The sequence below is a fragment of the Hemicordylus capensis genome, chromosome 3 (genome assembly GCF_027244095.1).
Source record: "Hemicordylus capensis ecotype Gifberg chromosome 3, rHemCap1.1.pri, whole genome shotgun sequence".
In the NCBI taxonomy this organism is placed as follows: Eukaryota; Metazoa; Chordata; class Lepidosauria; order Squamata; family Cordylidae; genus Hemicordylus; species Hemicordylus capensis.
Window position 1 is genome coordinate 235,547,863 of NC_069659.1, and position 25,679 is coordinate 235,573,541.

At 44.2% G+C, this 25,679-nt stretch overlaps 1 protein-coding gene across 9 annotated transcripts in view; it reads left to right on the forward strand.

Annotated features, from left to right (window-relative positions):
• LRRC20 (leucine rich repeat containing 20) overlaps window positions 1-25,679 on the forward strand; it is a 183,966-nt gene that overhangs the window by 105,793 nt on the left and 52,494 nt on the right. The window contains exon 6 of one of the 9 annotated variants that reach the window (XM_053311736.1): window positions 5,879-6,952. The exons of the other annotated variants lie outside the window; for them this stretch is intronic. Within the exon in view, the coding sequence (XP_053167711.1) occupies window positions 5,879-5,943 (65 nt within the window). The 3' untranslated portion in view covers window positions 5,944-6,952. Of the gene's footprint in view, window positions 1-5,878; window positions 6,953-25,679 lie in introns of those variants that run through there. 9 annotated transcript variants of the gene reach the window in all.

Here is a 25,679-nt window from a genome sequence, read left to right on the forward strand (position 1 = left end):
ACAGAGTTTCTGTGGAGGACTCCTGTCTTCCTAGGTTTTCTAGCTTGTGATATTCTATCCCTTCTTTAATATAAAGTGCTACTCCACCCCTAATTCACCCCTCCCTGTCCTTTCTTTAGAGTTTATATCTAGGAATAACTGTGACCCACTGGTTCTTACTCTTCCATCACATTTCCATTATCTATGTTTTCATTAGCAACCAAGCATACCATCTTGGCTTGGAGGCTTCTGGCACTGGCATATAAGCACCTATATGCTGAATCTCTTACTTGGTGTGTGCTATATTTCTTTTGGCCATTTGATCTCTTTGACCAGCTAGCACATCCTGCTGTCTGCCTTTTATTTGGTGCTACTCTGTCCCCTTTGGGTTTATCTGAAGCATTTATACCCTCACACCTTTAGGGATGGCATTTGCCGAACCAGATACTGCCCAGCTCCTGCTGGCTATCCCCCAGGTGTCATTTTAAAAGCTGCTCTGCAACCTTTTTGATTTTAAGCAACAGCAGTCTGGTTCCATCTTGATTCAGGTGGAGCATGTCCCTTTTGTAAAGGCTCGTTTTGTCCCACAATGTTATGTAACCCAGTGCCTAACAAATCTAAACCCCTCCTCCCGGCACCAATTACTACTACTACTACGAATATTGATATACTGCTCGTTAACCAAAATTCTCAAAGTTGTTTACATAGAAAAATAAATAATACACGAATAAGATAGCTACCATCTCATCCATGCATTGAGATCCCTCAGCTCTGCCTGTCTTGCTGGCCTGCGTGTGGAACAGATAACATTTCTGAGACTGCTGCCTTGGAGTACAGATTGTATCTTGCTTCTTAGTATTAGCAAGAGTTTTGGCTTTTAAAAAAGAATTGTAGGAAAATATGATATTTGCACATGTGAGCCCCATTTTTAGCCTTGACTTTCCAGTCAGTCATTATCTGTGCATTTTGATGCTGTGTGATTGATATAAATTGCTGTTCAGAGACAGAGACAGAGAAGGTCAAACTGTTCAAAGAATAAGATATCTTTTCTGCAGTTCAGCAAAGGAATACACACATTAAGGCGAGAGATGGAGGATGCATGTATATCTGTCAAAGATAATACCATACCATTGTTCCTGAAAGCAAAAGAAGCCAATAGTCCATTATAGAGGGAGAAAAATCAAACATAAATATCCTAATGGTTCCCTTTTATCCTAAACTCTCTTAATGATGATAGTAAAAAGCTGCCCTAAACAGTGTTCATGGTTAGATTTCCCCAATGAATGCCTCACACATTGAAGATGGCAGTGCTAATGTGGCTTGAATTGTTATTCTTCTGAAGAACAATGGAAGTCAGCACTCAGTGTTGTGGGAATATTGTCAGCTTCATTATCTGGTGATGACTAATTAATGTCCTAGCTCCAGTCACAATCAGATTAGTCATGAAGCTACAGATAACCTGCTGTGTTGACATCAGCCTTGCGACAAGTCCATTAAAACTTCTATTTTTCAGAATTTTAATTCAAAGAATAGAGCCTTGTATGAAACAAAAATTCATTTGAGAGTAATGAGGCTGGATCAATATGAAGCTCAAACTTTATCTAATTTTGTGGAGAATTTTTGTGAGACACTGCCTGATATTTTCTTCAGGAATTCAAGAACTTTGGCTCTGTGAGAACGTTCAAAATAGCAACATTCTCCAATAGGATAACAGTTCTTATGGCACCAGCAATATGCATGGTGCTGTACAAAGTACAGGATTCATGACTGCTCCTTGCTCTGAAAAGTTTGCAGTCTCAGATTTGACGCAGAGGAGATATATGCATTTATTTCAATTACATGCACAGGCTTAGTTTCAGTATGTATGTATTTATTTATTTATTTATTTATTTATGTAACATATTTTTATACCACCCAAAACCTGCATCTCTGGGCGGTTTGCCACAGTAGAGGAGTGATTGGGGAAACCCATCCCCAAGTCCATTTCTTTAAAAAGTAATTTAAAGACTTACCTTTTCACCCAAGCCTTTTAATTTTAATTGTGATTTTAAATTGTTTTAAGGGGGGTTATTTTTGTGTGTTGGCTTGTTTTTATGTTGTTGTAAGCTGCCCAGAGATGAAAGTTTGGGGCAGCATACAAATTCAATTAAATAAATAAATTTCTGGACTGCTCAAAACTTATAAAAACTTTGATAGAACTGCCACCACCTGCAATGTTATCCCATCTAAAAAGCAAAATGAATTATGTTCCAAAATGAAACAGGTCCACTATATTAAGATCAGAAACCAAAGTGGGTTGCTGTTTATAAGAAGTTATATATTTTATAGGATGTTATATACATGAGTGGCTCAAACAAGCAACTGTGTGCTTCTTTATATATGCAGTATACACAATAAAAATATAGGAAGTGAAGGAGACAAAAGTGCACACCAGTGTAAAAGCTGGTGTTCTGTAAGTGGTTAGAGGGACAGAAAAATTACTGTCAGAAAATGACATACTGGAGTCCTGTATTTGTTCTTCCTCAGTCACAGCCAGTAACAGGGGGAGCTCAATTGGACAGCCTTCATCACTGTGGATATGTGTCTTTTAAAATATATATATTTTACTCCCGCAATATGTAAAGCAGTCTTTATACTTGTGGCCCTGTCAAGCAGTTCACAAATTGTTGAGTTTCCAGGTTTAAATTCCTGCCAAGCATGAAGCTAATTCAGTGACCCTTCAGTGAAGAATCCTAGTCACTGCTTCTCAAGCTAGCCTACCTCATTACCATTCTACCTGAGGGTAAGAAAATTGTCAGGTATATATCTGACCTTGGGAATGAATTACAAATAAACATTAATAAATATTTTGCACTATAGGGAAAGTTTAAGTAGGATTGCTGGATAATGTGGCCTGGGCTTGAGAAGGAATGGAACATGGAACATTCATACATTTGATTTTCAATTTCATTCATTTGATTTCTATACCGCCCTTCTAAAAATGGCTCAGGGCGGTTTACACGGAGAAATAACAAATAAATAAGATGGATTCCTGTCCCCAAAGGGCTCACAATCTAAAAAGAAACATGATAGACACCATCAACAGTCACTGGAGGTACATTCCAATAGTGGAATGGAATAACATTGCAATAGTGGTATGGAACAATAAGAGGAAGGATCTCTCTCAGCCCTAATATAGCAGTCAATCAGTAAACCACTTCATATGAGCCAGAAGCATCAGTGCAAGAACCCCAAGTGAAATAAGGTTTGCTGTCAGTAACCCTCAGCCTGGTTGACCCCAAACTTCAGCAAAAATAGAAAAGCAACAAGATTACTGAAAGATGTGACAAATATTTAGTGGGACGTTTCAGTCATCAAACATCTGACAGTATTCTGCAGTACCACCCTCCTGCTGAATACCTCTCTTTCATTTTCCTCTTGTCCTTAATATTCCTTGATTTAGCCACTCAATATGTTTTTTTTTTCTATGACTATATTATGTACCAGAATAGTTTCTTTTTTAAAATCCTGAAGGCCAAATAGATGATATAATTTGTCACAATAAGGTCACAAATGGTTTGTTCTAATAGCAAGGCATATTTCAATTGTTGCAGAGCTGTCATCTGCAACTGATACATCACATCCAAGAAAGCCATCTACAAAATGCAGCAGTCCAAAGAAGCAGAACAGAGTAGTCAGAACAAAAACATGAATAGGAATTGAATATAGCAGAAATTTGTAGGGATGGGACAGCGGCATTTGACCGGAAGTGTCATAGTGATCTGTGGAATAGTAGAACACAAAATTCTTGGTTACAATGGAAGCTAAAATCAGGCTTCATGACCACCAGCTAGGAAATCAGTCCTCAAAAAGGGGGGGGGAATAGCAATCAACTTTATTTAAATATTATTTAAATAAATATTAAATATTATTTAAATAAATATATTATTTAGATAATGGTGCTATTGGTACTTGTTTTCTTTCAACTTTGAGAATTTGTGGAATTTCAGTAAGGTTTTTAAAAAATTTCCCTCTTTTGGTGATTATTTTTGCCTCTCAGCACTTTGCATTTACTAAGGTCTGGTTCATGCTGTTAAATTCCTCCATGAAACTGTTCATGGGCAAAAGCACCCACAGAGAAAATTGATACAAACCAGATTGTATAATTGGGGGCTGGCAGTTGTTTTCATGATTACAATTGCACTTTTCCTGCAACCATTATCAAAGTGATGTTTGCCAATCCTTGCATGTTATCAGCTGATTCGCACAAGCCTTTGTCCACATAGTTGTGTAGCAATGTCAGGTGATTTTGTGCTGCCTCAAAGCCTTTATCCCATGATGGAGGAGTGGCTATGCAAATGGCCCTGGATGGTCACCTTAAATATCTTTTTTTCAGAACTCGCATCTTTTGGCTCCCTACTGATGGAGAATCAGATGGTGCTAGTTGGCACAAAATCTGTTCAGAACATCTCCTTGTGAGCTTGGCCCAGTTATGTGAAGTCTAAAAATACTTAAATGCTGTCTTAAAACAGCTGGAATATAATGGGCACTGAAGAGCAGTGCCAGAAAATAACAGTTAATTATTTCAGGAAACTATTCAAGTCTAATGAAAATAATGTTCTGCTGTACTCTGCCTGCACTGCATTAAAGCATCAGTTTAGTTCTGCTCTGCTTGGTGCAGCCCTTGTTTTGGCCTTGTCTGGGCTCCACAGTGTTCTTTATGCTGTGATTTGCTAGTGTCTTTCCTGACCATCCCCACTTGTATTATCAGCAGCAGTAATCCTATTGAAACAAATGGAATAATGGGGGCATAAATGGTGATCTGATTTCATGGCTTAATAATATTCACACTTCTTCATATAGCAATAGCAATAGCACTTACATTTATATACCGCTCTATAGCTGGAAGCTCTCTAAGCGGTTTACGATGATTTAGCATATTGCCCCCAACATTCTGGGTACTCATTTTACCGACCTCGGAAGGATGGAAGGCTGAGTCAACCTTGCGCCCCTGGTCAGGATCGAACTTGTAACCTTCTGGTTACAGGGCGGCAGTTTTACCACTGCACCACCAGGGGCTCCTTGGTGTATAATGTTCTTTTAAAGAAACATGTCTTTTTATTTATGCCCTGCTTGGAAATCCCTAAAACCTCAGTACCTGCTTTCAGGTTGTGGGAGTAATCTACTACTAGAGGAAGATGTAAGACAACTTCTAGTATGCAAATAAGAAACCATCACATGGCATACACACACAGTGAAGGTTTCATTGAAATGGCTAAAGCAGCACCCCACGCTTGATCTGGAACCCTTGCTTTGGCACTGTTTTCTCCTAGGGAAAAGGGAGAAATGAGACCAGGTGCCCCTTGGGTAGGAGAGCTGGTCTTGTGCTAGAGATAATTATTTGTCCCCTTTGCTAAGCAGAGTCTATCTTGGTTTGCATTTGGATGGGAGCTTACATATGAGCTCTATAAGATATGTGGCCAAAGTTCAGTGGAAGAGCATCTGCATGCTTGTATGCAGAAGGTCCCAGGTTCATTCCCTGGAATATCCAGGTTGGGCTGGGGAAAACTCCTGCATGAAACCTTGGGGAGCTACTGCCAGTTAGTGTAGGCCATATTGAGCTAGATGCACTGGTGTAGATGGCATTGGGCAGTTTCCTATGTCCTTTCTCCCATCTACTCCAATTCCAAAGGTGAGGTTGGAGAGAGTACATAACTTACTGCCCTGAGTCAAGTTTTGTCAAGGCACCTTATCTACAGAACTGAAGTTTGGGGCTCTGTGTGACTCTTTCATACTAGATGAGATCCTGCCTTTGCAAAGGCCCATGTGCTTGGATAATGTATGATAATGATATGCTTTTAATGATGCCACTCATTTGCATGTATTCCTAGTCCACCTTACTTTTCTTTTTGCACTACAGCTCTTTTCATCGTCTCATTGGACAAGAAATGCGAAGCATTTATTGTGAAGTATTTTGCATACTAAAAGTGCTGAATAAATAAATCAGAACAAGAAACCTGGTTCTCATCCTGAGGCAAATTATCTGAGATAGAAGAATATGCATTGTGACTCAACACAGGAGAAGTTTTGCATAATACCTAGGCAGTTTTAGGACAAGTCAAGAGTAAACTTCATTCTGTTTGTGTTTCTGTCTTTGTCACACTGAGCCACCATGACATAGAATAAGTTACGAACTGAGCCCTGTACCCTAATCTGAAGTCCAGCTCAAAACACAGAAAGCTAATCCAATTCTCTTCTTCTATTAACTCTCTAGCCCTATTCAGTGTGTCTGAATTGTGTGACTAGACACACTATTCAGTGTGTCTGCTCGGGCCTGCAACCCAAGCAGACACATGACCAGGAGCCCAGGGAGAAGGGCGCACTTGTTCCCTTTTACCTGGGTAAAAGCCTGGGGGGAAATTCCAGGCTACCCAGCAGGGCAGCATCAGTATTGGCCTCAATCCCGGCACTTCACACGAGCAGCCCTACCCAAGCATCAATGCAAGCCTAAGTAGGGCTGCTCGTGTGAACAGCCTTCCTGTGTTCATTTTAAAAGTGAACCTGGGTACAGGTTCCTAAAATGCATTGTAGAGATAGAAAATATAACACTATGCCTGCATTCAACATAGCATGAATAACTGTACTTGTGTACACTGTACTCAGGTTATACAAGTGTTGAACATAATGTGTGACTAGGACTTGTGTGTATGGATAAACTGTATATGTGCCTGAGATGATAACATCAGAGCTTGATTAATCTGCAAAAAATCAGACTATTGTTAATTTTTTCTTTAGGTTGCCAGCATTTATTATTATTGTTGTTGTTTAGAAGGTTGTTTTTCAATGAATAGTTCACAAAGTGACTTACATAGCAGAGAAATGAAAAAGTGGTTCCCTGTCCCAAAGAGATTCACGCAGATTGAATCTATTTTTTTTAAAATATACCATCATCTTGAATAGTTTGAAGCAGGAAATAAATCTGAATGCTCATCAATGATTCTTTCAAGTTCTGAAACAGTGTGATACCATCTTGCAAGAGAGTTAAATTGCCACTTCCATCGTGGTGTTGTGTGTGATGGGAGAGTCTAGTATTTACAGTTTTAGTGTGCTTTTAAAAAACAAAGCAAAATATGATTTCCATATGTCAAAAACATCAGCAACCCAATGAATCTGTCAGTCTATTTTGTGGGTGAGACTCCGTTGTTTTTCATCTAACCATCCTCAATTCACAGCTAGAACATTTGAAAACTCAGCAGTGAATTGATCAATGCAAATGAATATGTGCAACACAGAATGAATAACTGTTATGATACAAGATCTTGTACTGATTATTGCTTGATTTTGGTAGAAAATCCTGCATTTTAAAATGTATTTATTCAAAACCATTGGTCTTGTTTTCCAGCAGAAGTGTCCTGCTGCAAAATGTAGGTATGCAGTAGAGTTTGATCTGACTTGAAAGTGAAAAGAGAAAGAGGCTTGATGGATAGATAGATGGAATGAGACTGTCAGTCTTGTAAATAATTTGTCATTGTAGTTCTATATACACTGATGAATTCAGTTGTTCTATCCCCATTTTTCACAAAATGCCACCCATCTTTCATTCCTACCTGGGTGCTATAGAGATGTCTCCTTATGATTTATTGCCTCATGGTTCCAGTGTGCAGCAGATCTGGTATCAAATTTCATTTCATGTTTCTGCTACATGGCACATGAACCGCTGCTCCAAACAAGGATCATAAGCATGTGGGTGGTTGTTATAGCCATAATCTTCTGGTATGCAAAGTGGCTAAGAGTGTGAACGGAAGATGAGGAAGTTCCATTTCAGATCTTACTAGAGCTATGATCTTGTTTAGGTGGCTTTATTGAAGTCATTGGTCTGGCTCAGATATAATGCTAAACCATGGCCTTATTGCTAGTCCTATGTGAATGAGTGTGCTCCCCCACCCCATTCATACTCTCTCACACGAGAGAGCAGTTTCTACTTCCAGTTTAAGAACAAACCACCCTTTCTGATTATTTAAGCATATAGGGAACTGTGGTTTGTTAATGAACTTTATATAAAACAAACCAGAATAGCAAAGCGAGGTTTCCTCCTGGTTTGATACCCTGGTTCATTCTAACTATAGCAGGGGTGCAGATTCTCCCCACCCAAGCATTTGAGGAGTTCCTCCGCTCATTTTATTTAACAGCCCCCCACACCAAACATGACCCATATCCCCCCCAAAATTATTATCTCCTGCAAAACTATTAACTGGGAAGTTGCTCTTCAAGCTTCCCCTCTGTCTTCACTGCTGAATTACAGCGTGGGCCAAACAAGATGCCCACCATTAGTGCTGATAGATGTAGCTTATATTTGCAAAAAAGCAGCTGTAGGGGGTAGAAATCCAGATCGAGGCCGGGGGGGGCAAAAATGGCTAAGGCCCTTGTCACCCTGCCATGATCCCAATCTGGATTCTGCCCCCATTTTTGAAAGAAAAATTAAGCGTATCCATGCTAACAATAAGCTTTACAGAATGTCTGGATTGGTACTTAGTGAACAAATTATAGTACCTTAAGCACGCACATAATGTTTGTACATTCCTTGGAGCACAAGACAGAAGCAGAGGAAACTGTCTGTGCCAAGGTCTAGCAAGGCAGTAGCACCGTTAAGAAGCTGTTTACCCAGCAAAGCCTATGGAGGAGTTATATAGTAGCTGGTCCTGATCCAAAGCTGGTACCTGAGCAGACCTTCCCATCCTCCTGAGTAGACGTATTAGGAGGGTGACCCCAAGCAAGCACACTGCCTCTGGATCATGACCCTGATATGGCACCGCCTCTGCTCCTGGGGTCCCAGGGCAGCGGAAGGGGTTATAGGGGTAGGGTAGGAGCCCTGCTGGAAGGCTCCAGATCCACAGGGTTCCGGGGCTCTGAGAGGCCAGCTAAAGAAAGGAGTAATGGACTAGGGGGCTTTTATTAGGGCCAGAGGTTTGGAATGTGCCCCTCCTCCTCTGAGAGGTCTCCTCTGGGTCTGAACCTGGGTGGGTTTGTTCTTAAACTGAATACAAATGCTTTCTTGCTCCTTTTCTAGTGGACAAGACAGGAAGAGTGCGCACATCTGCAACTCTCTTAGGTTCATTCATGTAGTGGTGAGTCATGGTTTAGTGTTACATCTGAACCAGGTCAGTGTATCTCTTTTTCTGTCTCCATCTGCAGTATGGGAATAATGACACCGACCTACCTTCCAGAGTTAATATAAGGAGTACTGAGAATGTATGTGAAGCACTATATAAATGCTAAGTTATGCTAAGTCGAGACAGAACCAGACAGATCCATTCCCCTTGCCTTTGTGCCACTAACTGTCCTTAGTACAGCCATCTAGATAGATGATTTGGATGCTATGCAAGTACCTGCTCTCCACCAATCCTGGCTGGGTGGGCGATAGGGGGTAACAAACAGAAGCAAAGGTGAGGACCCACTACTTGAACAAGGACACACATGTGTTTCTTTGCTCCTCCACTGGGGGCATTATACACCAGTGTCATCCTATGTGCTGCTGTTTTATTTAAGTTTGATTTATGTTGAATTTCAAGGACCAGTTCTGTCAGTGCTAACAGTGATAACCAGTATGCAAAGTCTTGGATATACAGAACAGAATAAACTTTGTTACGATCATAGATCAGACATAATGTACATAAATGGTTCTGAATGAAAGAATTTGTCCCTCCAGTAATCCAGGTTCTTTTATTGTTTATCCATGGCAACACTGATTCTTAACACATAGACACCACTTCCGCTGCAATAATAAACTGTTGTGTTAAATCAAAGCCATTGACAAATATCATCCCAACTTTTCTTCCAATAACTCCTGAAGCTTTGAGTTGTAGTGATTTGAATATAATCTTTTAAAAATTTACTGTAATGCTGTAATACAACAGACTAGTTCAAGCTTTCCAAAATGATCTATAGAGCTATATGTGAAGCCGTTATGGAGGAATAATGTAAGCCGATCAATTTCTGCTTTATAGTAGCAAGAGATTATGTTTATAAACACACAGGAAAAGAAAATCTTTATGTTTATGCATCCTTAGAAATATTTTTCATTGCAAAAATAGATAGATGAATTGGCTGGCAGGCATGAAAGTCAGACTGTAAAAGAGACGAAGGTTAGGATTTTGGTTTGTTGAACTGTATTTTAAAGTTGGCTACCAAATACTGAAATTGAATCTGTAGTTCCTATTTTGGATTTGGAGCTATTTTCCATTTTTGTGGGATTGAATAATTCAGGCACACTAAGGTTTGTGAACTCTGGAACGGCTTAGCTGGATGGAAAGTGGGTCCCATCCTTACAACATTCAATATAAGAGGCAACATGGATAAACCATAACTGAACAGGACCTTCACTCACATTTTATATGTAACTCAAAACAATCTCAGAAGTGTTAATGTGATCCAATGGCTCACATCTTTCCTAGTGTATCTGGATGTTTTAATCTGAGGCAAAATTGGAACCCTTTCTGCAGTCTGTTACAAATAAGATGTGTTTTCCGCAAGGTTGGCCTTCTAGCAGAGTGTTTCCCAAACATTTTATGCACAGGGCACAGTTTATTTTTGCGTTAGGGTGGTAGGTGCACTTCACTCTGCACATATAAAGGTACATACATAGGTCTCAGTTGACTTCCAGAACAATATACAGACCTCTTCCTTGCAACTTCAGGGCAGCCCAATCAATTTTGCATCTCTCATTTTTCTTATTCCGCAAATGCTCACAGATGGGACCATACTTTGGTGATGCATTTTGGCAATGGTGATGTTTTTGAGATTTGCCTTGTGAATTGTTAGCTGTGATGCAGCCTGCATTAGGGAATCCTTATTCTCTTCCTCAGTATGATGTTACTATCTATATATTGGCAAAAGTGTATTGGGCTGCTATTCTCTGAGGGATATACAGTGGTGGTTGGATGCACACAGTACAATGGCTTCTCAAGTCCTACTTCACCCTCACTCATGGCATAAGGGAGCCAGTGTGGTGTAGTGGTTAGAGTGCTGGACTGGGACCGGGGAGACCCGCGTTCAAATCCCCATTCAGCCATAGTTGCTGGGTGACTGGGCCAGTCACTTCTCTCTCAGCCTAACCTACTTCACAGGGTTGTTGTGAGGAGAAATTTAAGTATGTAGTAACACTGCTCCCCGCTCCAAGGAGCCTTGGAGGAAGAGCGGAATATAAATGTAGAAATAATAATAAAATAATAATAATATTAGTCTGAAAGGCATACTACAAACTATTCTGGAATTCCCCCAGCTATTCCAATAATTGGAATTCCCCTCAAAGTTGGATTTCTTTGAGTTATCTGTTTTTGGATTTTTATCCCATGTTCTTGCAAAATAACTCAAAGTGGCTAATTATATCAACGAGATTAAAACAGCATAATAAAAACAATAAAGCAGTAGCAATAAATCCAGGGATCATCACTTTAAAAGAGGGAAAGGATATTGTCTATCTGAGAGAATCAGACAGACTTTGCTTGGCACCTAGAAGATAGGAGCAAAGTAGCCAGACAAACAGGGAAGGAGTTAGGAACATAGGAAACTGCCATATACTGAGTCAGACCATTGGTCTATCTAGCTCAGTATTGTCTTCACAGACTGGCAGCGGCTTCTCCAAGGTTGCAGACAGGAATCTCTCTCAGCCCTATCTTGGAGAAGCCAGGGAGGGAACTTAGAACCTTCTGCTCTTCCCAGAGCGGCTCCATCCCTTGAGGGGGATATCTTGCGTGCTCACACATCAAGTCTCCCATTCAGACGCAACCTGGGCAGACCCTGCTTAGCTATGGGGACAAGTCATGCTTGCTACCACAAGACCAGCTCTCCTCTCCGTTTAACAGTTTGGGTGTCCTCACTGAGCAGACCCCTGTTCCTGCTAGCTAAATCCCTAACCTCAGAAGACAGGGGCACCTGAAGAAGGGCCTCTGATGAAGATTAGGTATGGGACCATAGCTCAGTGGTCTGACTCGGTATAACAATGGTCTGACTTGGTATAACAAAAAGTATAAATAATGTGTACTAGGATCTCTTAGATCAAGCCAACAAAATACAATAAGATCCCCACCATACTATGTACTAACCATGCAATAAAGAATATGCAGCTACTTGATCTAGTATAGTTTTATAATCCAAGATATTCTCGCTCTAAGACCAAATATAACAACTGAAAATCACATAAATGAAACTGAATGTGTCACATTGGAAGAATGGTGAACTCCACTGTGTGTAGTGGACAACACTTGGTCCAAATGTTCCGCAATCCAATAATATATGCAGCCAGCTCTACTACTTTTGGTGAATTCACTAAGGGAACCAAGTTCTTGTAGCATTCTAATATGGTACAAAGCTAATCTCTTCTTTGTACCATGTTAGTACAATAGAATGTTACAAGACATATTTAGAATGTTACAGAATAATTCTCTTAGTGAATTCCCTAGAAGTAGTAGAGCTGGCTGTATATATTATTGGATCTGGGAACATTTGGACCAAGTGTTTGTCACTTTTTGAAGACTATTCTCAACTTGAAAAAGACCAACATCAAAACGGAGGTCATCAGGTCACCATTGAGGATATGTGTGGATTTGTTTGTTAAGGACTACATTACTCTCCATACAATGGACTTCACCATTCTTCCAATGTGACACATTTAGTTTCATTTATTATATGAATATCAATAGTTATATTTGGTCCTAGATTGAGAATATCTTTGATTATAAAACTATACTAGATCAAGTTGTTACATATTCCTTATTGCATGGTTAATGCATAGTATGGTGGGGATCTTATAGTTTCTTGGCTGAGTCAGTATAAGCCAGCTTCCTATGTAAGATCTTAGCTGATGGATAGGTTTGTTTGGGAGAAGGCAGCCTTTTAGATTTTGGGTTCCAGATCTTTTAAGGTTTTAAAGGCCAAGACCAGCACTTTAAATTAAGCCTGTAAATGAATTGGTAGCCAATGGAGTGTGGAAAGATGTGCCCTCATAGCACTCACAGCTCTTGTTTCCTGTTCACAGTATAGGTTGTGCTGTGTATTGAACCAGCTGTAGTTTCTAGGTGCTAAAAGGCAGCCAATCTGAATGTTACCAGCCAAGTCATCTCTCTCCAAGATAGAATGCAGCTGATGCATAGCTAGAGGTGACAGAAGGCATTGCAAGCTACTGATACCACCTGTTTCTTAGAGGGGAGTGCAGCCCCATCCAGAACAGGCTGAATACTGCTTTCCTGGATTGACAACCCATTCACCAACAGTATCAGTGTCTTACCCGGATTGCTTCTTAAGGATTCTCACCATGCTGAAAAGCCTCCAGTAAGTACTGAGCATAGGAGCCACTCTGGTTGCAAGGAAAACATTTCACCATTGCTCTGACATCTGCACTGGACATGCATTATTGTCAATGTGTGCTTTTGTTCCCCCCCACAGTATATCTGCTGCTTAGCACCTGCTCTGGTTGACCTGAGCAAGGCCCATAACTCAGTAGTAGAGCACATGCTTTACAAAGATCCCTGGTTCAATTCCTGGCATCACCAGTAAAGAATCTTGGGTAGCAGGCATGGGAAAGATCTCTGCTAAGAATGCTAGAGAGCCACTGCCAACCAGATGATAGACAACACTGGGCTGAATTGTCTGACTCCGTACATGATTTAGCTTCACATGTTCAGACAGTGACCTATTTACTTTTGCCTTCTGTATGCACTCTGTGCAACCTAGACTGTTAGTCCAGGATTCTTGATAGATATTCCAGAATTGTGCTACCTTCTAGGGATCCTGATTGTACCTGTGAACGAATGCTGCTGTCTGGACCTTAATGGTCCAAGTATCCTCATGCCACCAACTCTGAAGTAGCTATAGGCTTATGACTTGAGTGGTGGTGTTATGTTTTGCCCCTTGAAGTCTCTATTAGCTCTGCATAATTAATATATTCGGAAGACGTTGGACTGCCAGGCTAGGCATTGTCAATAGAATTGTTTACAAGACTGCCATTTAATTAATCTGTTAACCTTTTGCTGCAGAATTACAAATGGGTCCCAGAGAGTGCAGTTTTGAAGGCAAGTAGGCAGTAGGAGCATAAACAACTACTGAATTTCTCTTGCATGGACATGTATTTGCTATTAAATGGATCTTTCAAAACCACCAAGTGAGACTGATTCCTTGAACACAGGAGGGTTTTTCTGTGAAGCTTATTAAAGGGGCATGGGAGTGCCCTTTTAGTTAAGGCGAGTAGCGAAAGGTTCCGTCGTTATAAATGTCAACATTCTATTGTTTATAAAAATGCCATCTGTTGGTGGCATATTGGTATGCATGATCTACTTGATAAGGTCTACAAATTTGCTTAATTTCAAAGAAATCTGATAAAAATTGCCACAGCTACAAGAAGATAAATAGTGCTGAAAATTGACACTTTGGTCCTTTTTTCTCTCCAAACTTTAGAACAGTGTAGCATATATTTCTTTGATATTTTGGTGAAAATAACTGATCAGGCTTGTCTAGGAAGAGTGCCTCTTAGTGGTTTGGTGAAATTTTGAGCAGCACTCCAAAGGTTATTAAGGTTTTCCTGCCTCATTATAGCCTATGGCTGGCAAGTCCTGCAGAGTTATGTTGAAGAGCATGCCCAGTTTGAGAATGAAGCCAGAAGCTGACGTGTTTTGCCAGCACTCTGAAATTGACAGGGGGAGCTACATAGTTGATTCTAATGCAAATGCAATGTGTATTCTGTTAGTGAAGAAATGTGAACTCTCATGGAAGGGGGGAGACATATTGGGAAAACCAGGTGGCTGGTTAAAGTAATGTGGGCAAGCAGCAGTGTGGGGATTACTTGTGAGTAAACCTGCCCAGGATTGCAACATCCTTTTCTTTCCCCCTCCCTATCCTCTCGTCTGCCAGGCAGCGAGTGACTCCCTCATCCTTCTTTAGAATTACCTCACACTTCTCTTAGTTGACAGTGTCCTGCTGCCCATACCTCATTGCCAGAATGCTGACAGGAGAACTGCACTCTGCTTCCGCAATAAGAAAGTCTCATTGGTTTCAATATGCAGGGCTACATTAACTACACCTATTTTATGTATATATTTTTTAAAAACCCACTGCGGTAATCTCAGCTAAATGTAGCCTACGTACTGCCCATTTACAAGGCTCAATTTATCCCGCAATTTTTGGTTTGCTAATTTCTCTCTCCTATCTCTAGACCTTGTGGGGTGGGCGAGGGGGGCAGTCGTCATTTTTGCAGTGAAAATCCCCATAGGTCAGTGATCTTCATGATTTTTCAAGTGGCGTCCATTTTAGCAAATAAATAAATAATAAATAAATAAGAAATGTGAAAGCCATTTCCCACCTTCACACAATGCTGTGCTTTTTCTAGTAGTGGGGTGCACTTCAAGTATAACAGAGCCTTGTCAAGCTTAAGCACCATCTTGGAAGGCACACACAGAACACTAGGAGGTGTAGTGCTTCCCAGCACATTTCTCATAGAGTTCTGTCAAAAGATCTAGGAAGGACTATACTTCCCAGCATTCCATGTGCACCTCCCAAGATATTGTTTACTATAGTATACAACAATGATGATTATAAGAGTCTACTGTAATGCAGGACATACTGCATCTGTTTTAGAAATATATATAATACAATGCAATTCACTAAGCCTGTTCTCACAACCAAGAATTAGAGGGTAGGAGGCAGTAAAACCAGCTATTGCTGGTAGTGAGAACCCTTGAGACTCCCACAAAACCAACCCGTTCAACTCTGGGTAGTCCAACATTTCTACCGAAGTACTAACCGATAGGACAAAAATAGCAACTGTCCTACCTCAGAGTTTGGTCATGTGTTGAAACTGTCACTTAACAATCTTCTTGGCTGCTGGTGGCCATGTTTATCATAGAGTTCTGTGACTAGAGGGGCTAGTCAGAGGAGAGCTGTTGCTGTACTGAGGGCTGCCTCTCTACTGTGAATGCAATGCATGCTGGGATACTTGGAGGGCGTCAATGTTTGAGGCGCAACATCGTAAAGATAAATTTCCTTTTCACAAACCATGGAAATTAGATAGTTTAAAAAATCTACCAATTTAAGACCAGAGTTCAGTTCAGTTTTATTGTGATCTTTGATCAAATATACAATCCAGATCAAATACAAGAAACCTTAAATGTAAATATCAGTGCAAATGTACATGTGGAATACACATGTGGAATCTATTACATAAAAATTGAGATAAAACAGTATAGAGTAAAACAAATTTTAAAATAAAGAAAAGGGGGAAATGGGGGGTGGAAACAGATTAAAATTGACTGTTTCTGATACACCATGTGTGGATGTTAATCACAGCCATACAAAAGTTGGCTACCATGTGTGAGGCATTGGTGTATTTATCAGAAAGAAATAAGTTTATATAAAATTTATCCGAATTGTCAGGGTCAGTGTTCCCTCTAATTTCCACTAGCAGTGAGTGAAAAGAGTTCTGTTCTGGGCAGCAGTATCAATTCAGTGTGTGCCCATCACAGCAACACACACAGATACATAAAAGAAGGCAGCATGCATAGCACGCTGCGCAAAATCTTTTATGCCCCACTGCCCACCTCAACATTCTGCACCAGGGGAGCTGCTGCCACCTCCTGTCCTCCTCCTCCTCCATTAGGGTTGTCCGTAGGGGGGTGCAGGGCTGGGGGCAAAGCAGCATTGCAGGCCTCTTAACATTTCAAATAATTTTTTTTTAAAGGTTCTCCCGTGACCTCCACTTCTGTCTGTCTCCTTTAAATTTTTAAACACAATGCAGAAACAATTTGCACACAGTCAATCATCTATTTCCCACTGAAATTAGGTTTGAACTTACCAAAGCAACATATGAAAAATGAACACAGCAGTTCTGGAAATTGCACTGTTTAATATGCCCATTCTTTCACTTTGGGAGAACAAAGCTTACTTTGCTCGCAGACAGTCCCACACATATCCGATCTCCCTCCATAATGAGTAATGAGAAACTTTGCCACACACAGAACTAAGGGCTGGACACAATCAGGAAATAACTAACTGTCTGCTCCCTGTTGGAGGATCACAAAATGCTTATCAGACATTAGCATACAAATAGCTGCTGCTTGCTTCCTGAATGGAAAGTTGTAAACGATCTGGAAGGGTCAGAAAGCTTTTCTTGCTCTCTAAGAAAATGTAAAAAGCACTTTTACTTACAAAAAATGATCAGTTAAAAAGCACTGAAATGGTCAGCCAAGGAGCTGCGGAGGACAGAGATTTCCTGGGGAGGGCAGAGAGCTCCCGGCAGAAGTCCCTCCCTGGTCCTGGCTTCCCATCCCATCCTCTTTTTCCTGGCTGCTTCTCTTCCTTCTCTCTCCTACTCCTCCTGTCACCTCCACCTTTCGTCCTCCTCTGGTTGCGTGCCACCTTCCTCCCTCTCCCCCAGCCGGAACAGTGGCAGGAGAAGGCCCAGCTGGTGAGGGAGCGAGAAGGAGGAGAAGGAGGCGCGTAGCAGGAGCCTGGCCGGGAAGAGGGGGAAATGGGGCAATGCTTCCTGGCCGGGGAGAGGGGTTGGGCGGCAGAACAAAACTGCTGCATGGGGGCCTGGGGGAGGGTGTGCGCGTGCATGCGTGCACCTTAGTGGGAACAGTGGTCAGGGTTATCTAAGAATGACAGGAGCAATATATTTGGAGTACAGCTCATGATGGAAGGAACAATACAGAAGCACATGGCCAACTGTCTCAATATCTCATTATATCTGTCTCAGTATCTGTCTCAATATCTTCCATAAGGACACAGTCTTTCCAAATAGGGAACTCTCCTAAACCTACCCTCTAGTACTGCAGAGGGCAGCACATCCAGCTGAGCCAATGTCAGGGCTCTGTTGTGTGCTGGATATATCAGATCATACAGGTATTTAGCTGGTTTTTGCAATTGCTTGGTCTTGCGAAGCTGACTTAAATCTGTCTGGTATTCCATATCAGTAATATGCTGCTTAAGGATCACCTTAGCACTATTATACTTCTGCTACTATAGATATTTATATACCGCTCTTCAACTAAAGTTCTCCAAATGGTTTACAGAGAAAAAACAAACACATAAATAAGATGATCCCCTGACCCCAAAGGTCTCACAATCTAAAAAGAAACATAAGGTAAACACCAGTGACAGCCACTGGAGGAATGCTGTGCTGGGGTTGGATAGGGCCAGTTGCTCTCCCCGTGCTAAATATAAGAGAATCACCACTTTAACAGGTGTCTCTTTGCTCAGTTAGCAGGGGCCCAGAGGGAGAAGATATTCTATTGACAACCCATATGATTTTAGCTTTTCAGTAATTAGATGCATCCAGTCAGAGGGATATTCATCTTTAAAAATTAGGGGAGCTAGACCAGAAGGGATTCCAAGCTTAACAAGCCTGCTTCCAAACACAGCTTAGCATTTGACACACAGCAGGGGGTTGAAAGGATAGCCCTAAGGAATTTAGAATGGCCCCTCTCAAGTGGATATATATATATATATATATATATATATATATATATATATATATACACACACACACACACACATACACATACATATACATATACATATACATATACATATACATATACATACAGACCTGAGAATCATAAAGAAGCTGTGGGATAACCTTGGTTTGAAAGACCATAATGACAGCTGGAACATATCTACCCCCAGAAGAGAAAAAGAATCTCAAAATCATGGTAGTTGATCTCTGAGTGTAATTAGTTTGTTCTTTCCAGCTACCCAACACTAGTAATGTGCCCGGACCGGTTCGGAGGCCATTCTACTGGCCTCCGAACTGGTCCGGAAAGGAGGTGGTTCGGTTCGGAACGATTGGGGTGGGGGGTTCCATTAAGGGCGGGGGAGGGTTTACTTATTCCTCCAGCGCTTTCCCCACTCCGGCGCCGTATTTCCTTTACAAATCGGGTGGCAGGATACCTCCCTGCCGCCCCTTTCCCTGCTTGGCTGCAAAAGGCTTCTTAAAGCCTTTTGCAGCCAAGCCTGGAAAGGGGCGGCAGGGAGGTATCCTGCCACCCGATTTGAACAGAACAAGGAGCCAGCGGGGAAAAGGGCGGCAGGTAGGTATCCTGCCGCCCGATTTGTAAAGGAAATACGGGGCCAGAGTGGGGAAAGCGTGGAAGGGGTAAGTAAACCCTCCCCCACCCTTAATGGAACCCCCCACCCCAGTGCCGGACCGCAGCTCTGCGGTTCCGTGCACACCCCTACCCAACACCTGAAAAGTGACCCCCACATATTTATATTGCTTTGTCTGGACTACACTAACCTCATTAATTTGCCATTAATGCATAATGGGTTTCCTGGCAAACATTATAACCTTTGTCTTCTGGTAAAGGTAAAGTTGTGCCGTTGAGTGGATGTCGACTCCTGGCGACTACAGAGCCATGTGGTTTTCTTTGGTAGAATACAGGAGGGGTTTACTATTTGCCATCTCCTGCACAGTATATCGTTGATGGAAAACAAGTTTTCATGACAAAGCTCTCAACATTTTCCTCATCCCCACCAGAGACCATGACAGGAGCATGACATCATCTGCATAGAGGAGGATGGCTAACTGTCTCCTGCTCAATTTTGGTGGATGAAATTCCAGATTAGAGAGTCTATCCACCGTGTCATTGATGTAATAATTAAACAGTAGTGGGGCTAATATACAGCCCTGCTGGACCCTTCCCCCAACTCTCTGTATGAATGGAGCTTGTTAAGTGTCCCTGTGGGTTCCAACACGCTCTTTTCTATGCAATAAAAGCCACGTTGCATCTTGTGCTAATTGGCTTAATCATTACATTATGTTCTTTTTGTTATAAAATGGTTTAGAATCACATCTGTTAAATAACTCCCAAATGTGACTGATCCATTTGACTAATCAACAGAGAAGGGGAAAATTCTTCTTAAAAGTATTTTAGATACAAAATACCTGAGCAAAAGTATTTTAGAGACTAAATACAAAATATTTCATAAACAACCAATAAAAATACAAAATAGTATTTTAAAATGCGTTTAAAAATACAATGCCTGAAAAAAGGAAACAATTTTGAGATGTTCTACTGTTATGTACCCCAACCTTAGACTTAAAGGTACCAGCTCAGAAGTATGTGGAACTGAGACCTGTGTCTGATTTCATTTTATATTAAGAAACGAATTAATGCTTGAACTCAGGGTGAACTGACAGCCCAGATCTCAACTGACCTGTGAGGGAAGAGGCGATCCAGCATTGTATTGTGAAATAGATACTCAAGAAGACACAAAAGCTAGGCCTGAGCTAATCATATGCTAAAATGCAGCTCACTACCAGATAATGTCTATGGAAGAGGCCAGGGGCTGAACTCCCCTCCCCTGTTGCAAGAAATCAGCGTTAATCCTTGTCAACGATTAACTCAATTGCTCTCTATAGAGATTCAACATAGGTAAATTCTTACCTCACTGACAGGATGCTTCTGCCTTAGTCAAATGTATAGATTAACTCGTCTCACACATGTACCCCTTTTTATGTTACTTTAAATATTTTCTTGTTATAATTACACACTAGATAGAGGTACACAAGAAATAATGTGATTGCTGTCTCACACAAATAGAACTAATTCTCTCACTAACTCCTGACTTTTAACACCTTTTGGGGTCAGACTGGCAAATCGGGGAAGATGCAGTTTGTAGCTCAGAGATGCAGATTTGCTTTGGGCAATTTGCTTTGGGCGCCCTTCCTAAGCACACAGTTTACAGAAGATGAGATTGAGATCTCTCTGGACTGGCCAATATCCTGAATAATTAAAAGACATTGTCCAGAAGGTAGCAGCAAGTTGTCACCTTTTGGGACCCAGGAAAAGATGAGATTTGAATAGGTCAAAGAAAATAGAACTATAAAGAATGAGGCTACTGGACAGAGAGCTAGCAATCTTTTGCCTACAGCAAGAGCTGCTCACAGGGATCCCAGAGTTTGCTGCTAAGCTGCGGGGCAACAGCAGGAACTCTGTCCATGGACAGGAGCTGTCTGTGACTTCTACTGCGCAGTGAGAAGTCAAGACTTCCCCAGCCATGGCACTCTGGTTCTCAGCCGTGATCTGAGCAACTGCAAATGCTCCTGTCTCCAACCAAGAAGCCTCGCTCCTTCAGCTGAAGAGATCCACCGCTCTCAAATCTCTGGTCCTGGTAATATGCTGCATCCTACAACCCTTGGGTCCCTCCATCTTTTCCCCTCCTTCTCCCCCCCCCTTTTCCTCTACTAATTCCTGACCTCTCCAAACCATGCCAGCCCTCAGCTTTCCTTACCCCCCGCCCCTTTTTCCATCTGTATCTGAATTGTATTAGGCTCTAGGAAGATTTAATACACACACATATGGTAGTTAGAAACACACTGGTTGAATATTGGTACTGGCTAGGATGTTCTGTTTAAATACTGTTGGTAATATTGATAGAGTGTTCTGCTTTCTGCTCAACTAGAATTGATGTTGTTATTCTTTTATCCTATATAATAAGATCCCTGGTGTCTGCGTCTGTGTCTCTGACAAAGGTTGGTGTCTGCGTCTGTGTCTCCCTCGGCTGTTCTGGGCATGCGTGGTGCGCGTGCGCAAAAGAGCCGAGGGAGACACGGTCGCAGGTGCCGGCCGCCATGTTAGTCGGTTGGTCGGCCCGGACGCGGGAAGGCCAGAGGCGGCGGGTCCGGCCCGGCCGCGTGGAGGGCAGAGGCAGCGGCGGCGGGTCCGGCCCAGCCGCAGGGAGAACAGGCGGCAGCGGTGGGTCCGGCCCGGCCGCAGGGAGAGCAGAGGCGGCGGCGGCGGGTCTGGCCGGGCCGCGGGGAGAGCAGAGGCGGTGGCGGCAGGTCCAGCCCAGACGCAGGAAGGACAGAGATGGCACGGCGGGTCCGGCCCGGCCGCAGGGAGGCCAGAGACGGCCGCGGGTTCGGCCTGGCCGCGGGGAGAACAGAGGCGGCGTGGCCATGGTGGCGGAGGCAAGGGGTAGGCTGGGCCCGGGCCCACTAGCGGGCAGGAGGACTGGCCCCACTGGCGGCGGCAGCCGTGGCGGGGGGACAGGCCCCGCTGGCGGTAGTGGCTGCGGCGGGAGAACTGGCCCCGCTGGCGGCGACGGCCGCGGCGGGGAGACCTAGCCCGCTGGCGGCGACGGCCGTGGCGGGAAGACCGAGCCCGCTGGCGGGGACGGAGGCGGCCCGGCAGCGTGGTGGCAGAGGCGGGGGAATGGCTGGCCCTGGCGGCCAACTCCACTAGCGGCCAACACAACTCTCCCAGCGCCGGTCTGGAGGAGGCGGTTGAGGAGGAGGCGGTGTTGGGAAAAGCCAAACCGAACGCTGGGCCCCGGGCGGATCTGGGTCAGCTGGCCCCCATGGCGGGCTCAGCGCTCGCCTCTCAGCCGCTCGCCTCTCAGCCGCAGGCGGCAGCTCACACCCAGCAGGAGCGTTCGTGCAGCAGAGCTTTCGTCCTGGACAAGTGAGTGAAGTTACTGGGTGGGTGGTGGGTGGAGTGCATGACTCTTCTGGGCACGGGGGAGGGGGAAGGGCAAGAGGGAGTGGGGAGGGCAGGAGGGACTGGGGCAGGAGGCTTACAGGGAGGGGAGGGTGAGAGAGAGGGGTGGGAGGGGGAGGGAGGGGAAGAGAGGCAAGAGTGTGGGGCAGAAGGGAGGGAGGGAGATTGGGGCAGGAGAGAGAAGGGAACAGCCAGCCCCAAAGAACGAGCCCGTTAATATAACAGGCTACAGAGAAGTGGGGCAGGGGGAGGGGAGGGGAGGGGCAAGAGAGAGTGGGGCAGGGGGAGGGATAAGAGGGAGGGGCCGAGGGGCAAGAGGGGGAGGGGCAAGTGTGAGTGGGGGAGGGGAAAGGGCAAGAGGGAGTGGGGCAGGGGGAGGGCAAGTGGGAGTGGGGCAGGGGGAGGGGGGAGGGCAAGAGGGAGGGGGGAGGGCAAGAGGGGGAGGGGTAAGGGCAAGAGGGAGTGGGGCAGGGAGGGGGAAGGGAAGGGCAAAAAGGACTGGGGTGGGGGGAGTGCAGGAGGGACTGGGGCAGGAGGCTGACAGGGAGAGGAGGGTGAGAGATAGGGGTGGGAGGGGAGGGAGGGCAAGAGAGTGGGGTGGGAGGGAGGGGAAGAGAGGCAAGTGTGTGGGGCAGAAGGGAGGGAGGGAGAGTGGGGCAGGAGAGAGAAGGGAACAGCCAGCCCCAAAGAGTGAGCCCCTTAATATAACGGCCTTAAGAGGAGTGGGGCAGGGGCAGGGGGAGGGGCCAGAGAGAGTGGGGGGAGGGGCAAGAGGGAGGAGGCAAGAGGGAGTGGGGGAGGGGAGGTGGAAGGGCAAGAGGGAGTGGGGCAGGGGGAGGGGGAAAGGCAAGAGGGAGTGGGGCAGGGGGAGGGGGAAGGGCAAGAGAGTGGGGTGGGAGGGAGGGGAAGAGAGGCAAGATTGTGGGGCAGAAGGGAGGGAGGGAGAGTGGGGCAATACTCTCAGAAAGGGGCCCCCACTCTCGGCCAGAGGAGGCAGTGGGCCCCGCCAGGTGGAGGAGGATGTGGTGCGGCCGAGGCGGTGGCAGAGCCGCCGCCTCGGCCAGAGGAGGCAAAGTTACTAGTACTTAATAAAGCCCATTGAATCTTTAAGGATTGGTTTGATCTCCTTTCTTCCATGCGCCCAGATCCTACATGGTCACCATATAAAAGAACTTGGTCACTTGGTGACACTATGAGCCAGGCCTAATTTTGTATGCTAGCTAATGAGCATATTTAGTATATCAATCAGGCCTGGACCGTAACACTACTTATCTAAACTTGTTTCCATTTCCTTTAAGCAATACAAGTTTTTCAAAGATGGAGCCACAGGTAGTGAGAGGTGGGCAGCTATGTTCCCTCTAAGGCGTGCATGCTCCACTCTCCGCTCAGTGGATTCCAGCAGCTGCAAGTCTCGTGCTGTGCTCCAGTTACAGTGGCATCTTTCCCCTCTGCCCTTTTCCCCACCGCTGCCATCCCCCCATGTTAGCTCCCTCTTGATGCGGCCGGAATTGCCACTCCTCACAGATGAGTGCACTTCCTTCCCTCCATAGGCTGCAGGGCAGGCAGGCGTTGGGAGGAAACATGCAGCGCGGAGGTGGCTGCTTGCTTCTCAAGTCAGAGCAGTCAGAGTGGGAGAGCTGTTTTCCCACTTTGGGTGGACCAAGGCAGGGCGGTGCTGCAGGGAGACAAGCAGCATAATCAAATAGAGCTAACCTTCCCGTTGCTGTGCTGACTCTGAGTCTGCTGCGGTTGCCCATGAAACTTCCTAGAAAAGTCCCAAATGGAAGAGGTGCTGAAAAAGTGGCACATGGGTTTTGTTTGTTCCAAAGAGAAACGGCTAAAAAGAAAAACAGGAAGCAAGAAAATGCTCATCTAAGGCAGATTCACAGGCAGGTCAGATTGCTTTGCCAGTGAGCTGGCAAGGCGGAGATCTGTGCCAATAAATGGAGTTTGATCAGGACTTGCTGCCATTTCCTTTTGAAATCCACATCCCAGAGGCAGCTAGCAAAGCAGCATCATGTAGGGATGGGATTTTTTCACTGAGTTGCTCTGTTTCTTTCATTTGGGAGGGGGCAAGGAGCAGCACAGTTGTAGAGGAGTGTGGCTGATAGCGATGTGCATAAACCTGTTTGGAGGCCCTTTTACGGGCCTCCAAACAGGTTCGAACACCGGGGCCAGTTCAAAGTTCAACGCCAGTTGGGAACTTTAAGGGCAGGGGAGGGTGCACTCTCCCCTCCCGCTGCTTCCCCCCGCCGCCGGGGCTTCTTCCTGGTAAAAACCTTCGGGGTAGCAGTGTATCTCCCTGCCGCCCCTTCCCCGTCCTTGGCTGGAAGTACCGGGTGAGCGTGCGCCCATCTGACATGCACTCAGTACTTCCAGCCGAGGAAGGGGCACCCGTCTGACGTGCACCTGGTACTTCCAGCCGAGGAAGTATGCTGCCGCCCCGAAGGGTTTTTACCGGGAAGGAGTGCTGGCGGAGGGAAAGCAGCGGGAAGGGTGAGTGCACCCTCCCTCACCCTTAAAGTGGCACCCCCGCTGGCATCAAACTGCACATCTGCGGTTCCGTGCACATCCCTAGTGGCTGGGGAGTATTGCTCGCCCTCAGCCCTGCACCCTCCTAGGGACTGTCCTGCTGCTGACTGAATATGAGAGCTGTTTCAGCAGGTATTTGGAATCCTTTTACTCTGATTTTCACTCAGCAGCAAAAAATATATATATATATAAAGTGTGTATTGCAGTACTGAATTACATTTTAAATTAGATAGAGCTTGATAGTTTGGGATTTCCTATCTCAGAAAGCTTTATGCTCCTTTTTTCCTGCTGCAACTCTCATGAGCAGTGGATCTGCTGCAACTGTGGGTGTCTTTAAGATGTGCTACTATGCTTATTTGAACCTCTGTCTTATGCATATATACATCCGCAGTTGAGCATCCATGAGTGTGGAAAATATTGTGCTTTGTCTGCTATATTGAGCCCCACCCCACCCCCCACTTTGCTGGTTTTAGCGCCATCCTGCTGTATATTTGACAGTTTTGGTAAATATTTTTAATGGCTATATTTGGTTTTAATGTTGTGCCTTGAAGTGATTTTCATGCAAAGTATAGTTTTTAAATATTTTCATAAAACAATAAGATAAGTAAATAATGCTTAATTAAGCTGTGCATATTGTGAAATGACTATCTTGTAGCAGTGACACACTAATTGTCCAATACCAAGTTGGTTGCTCAAATGAGAACA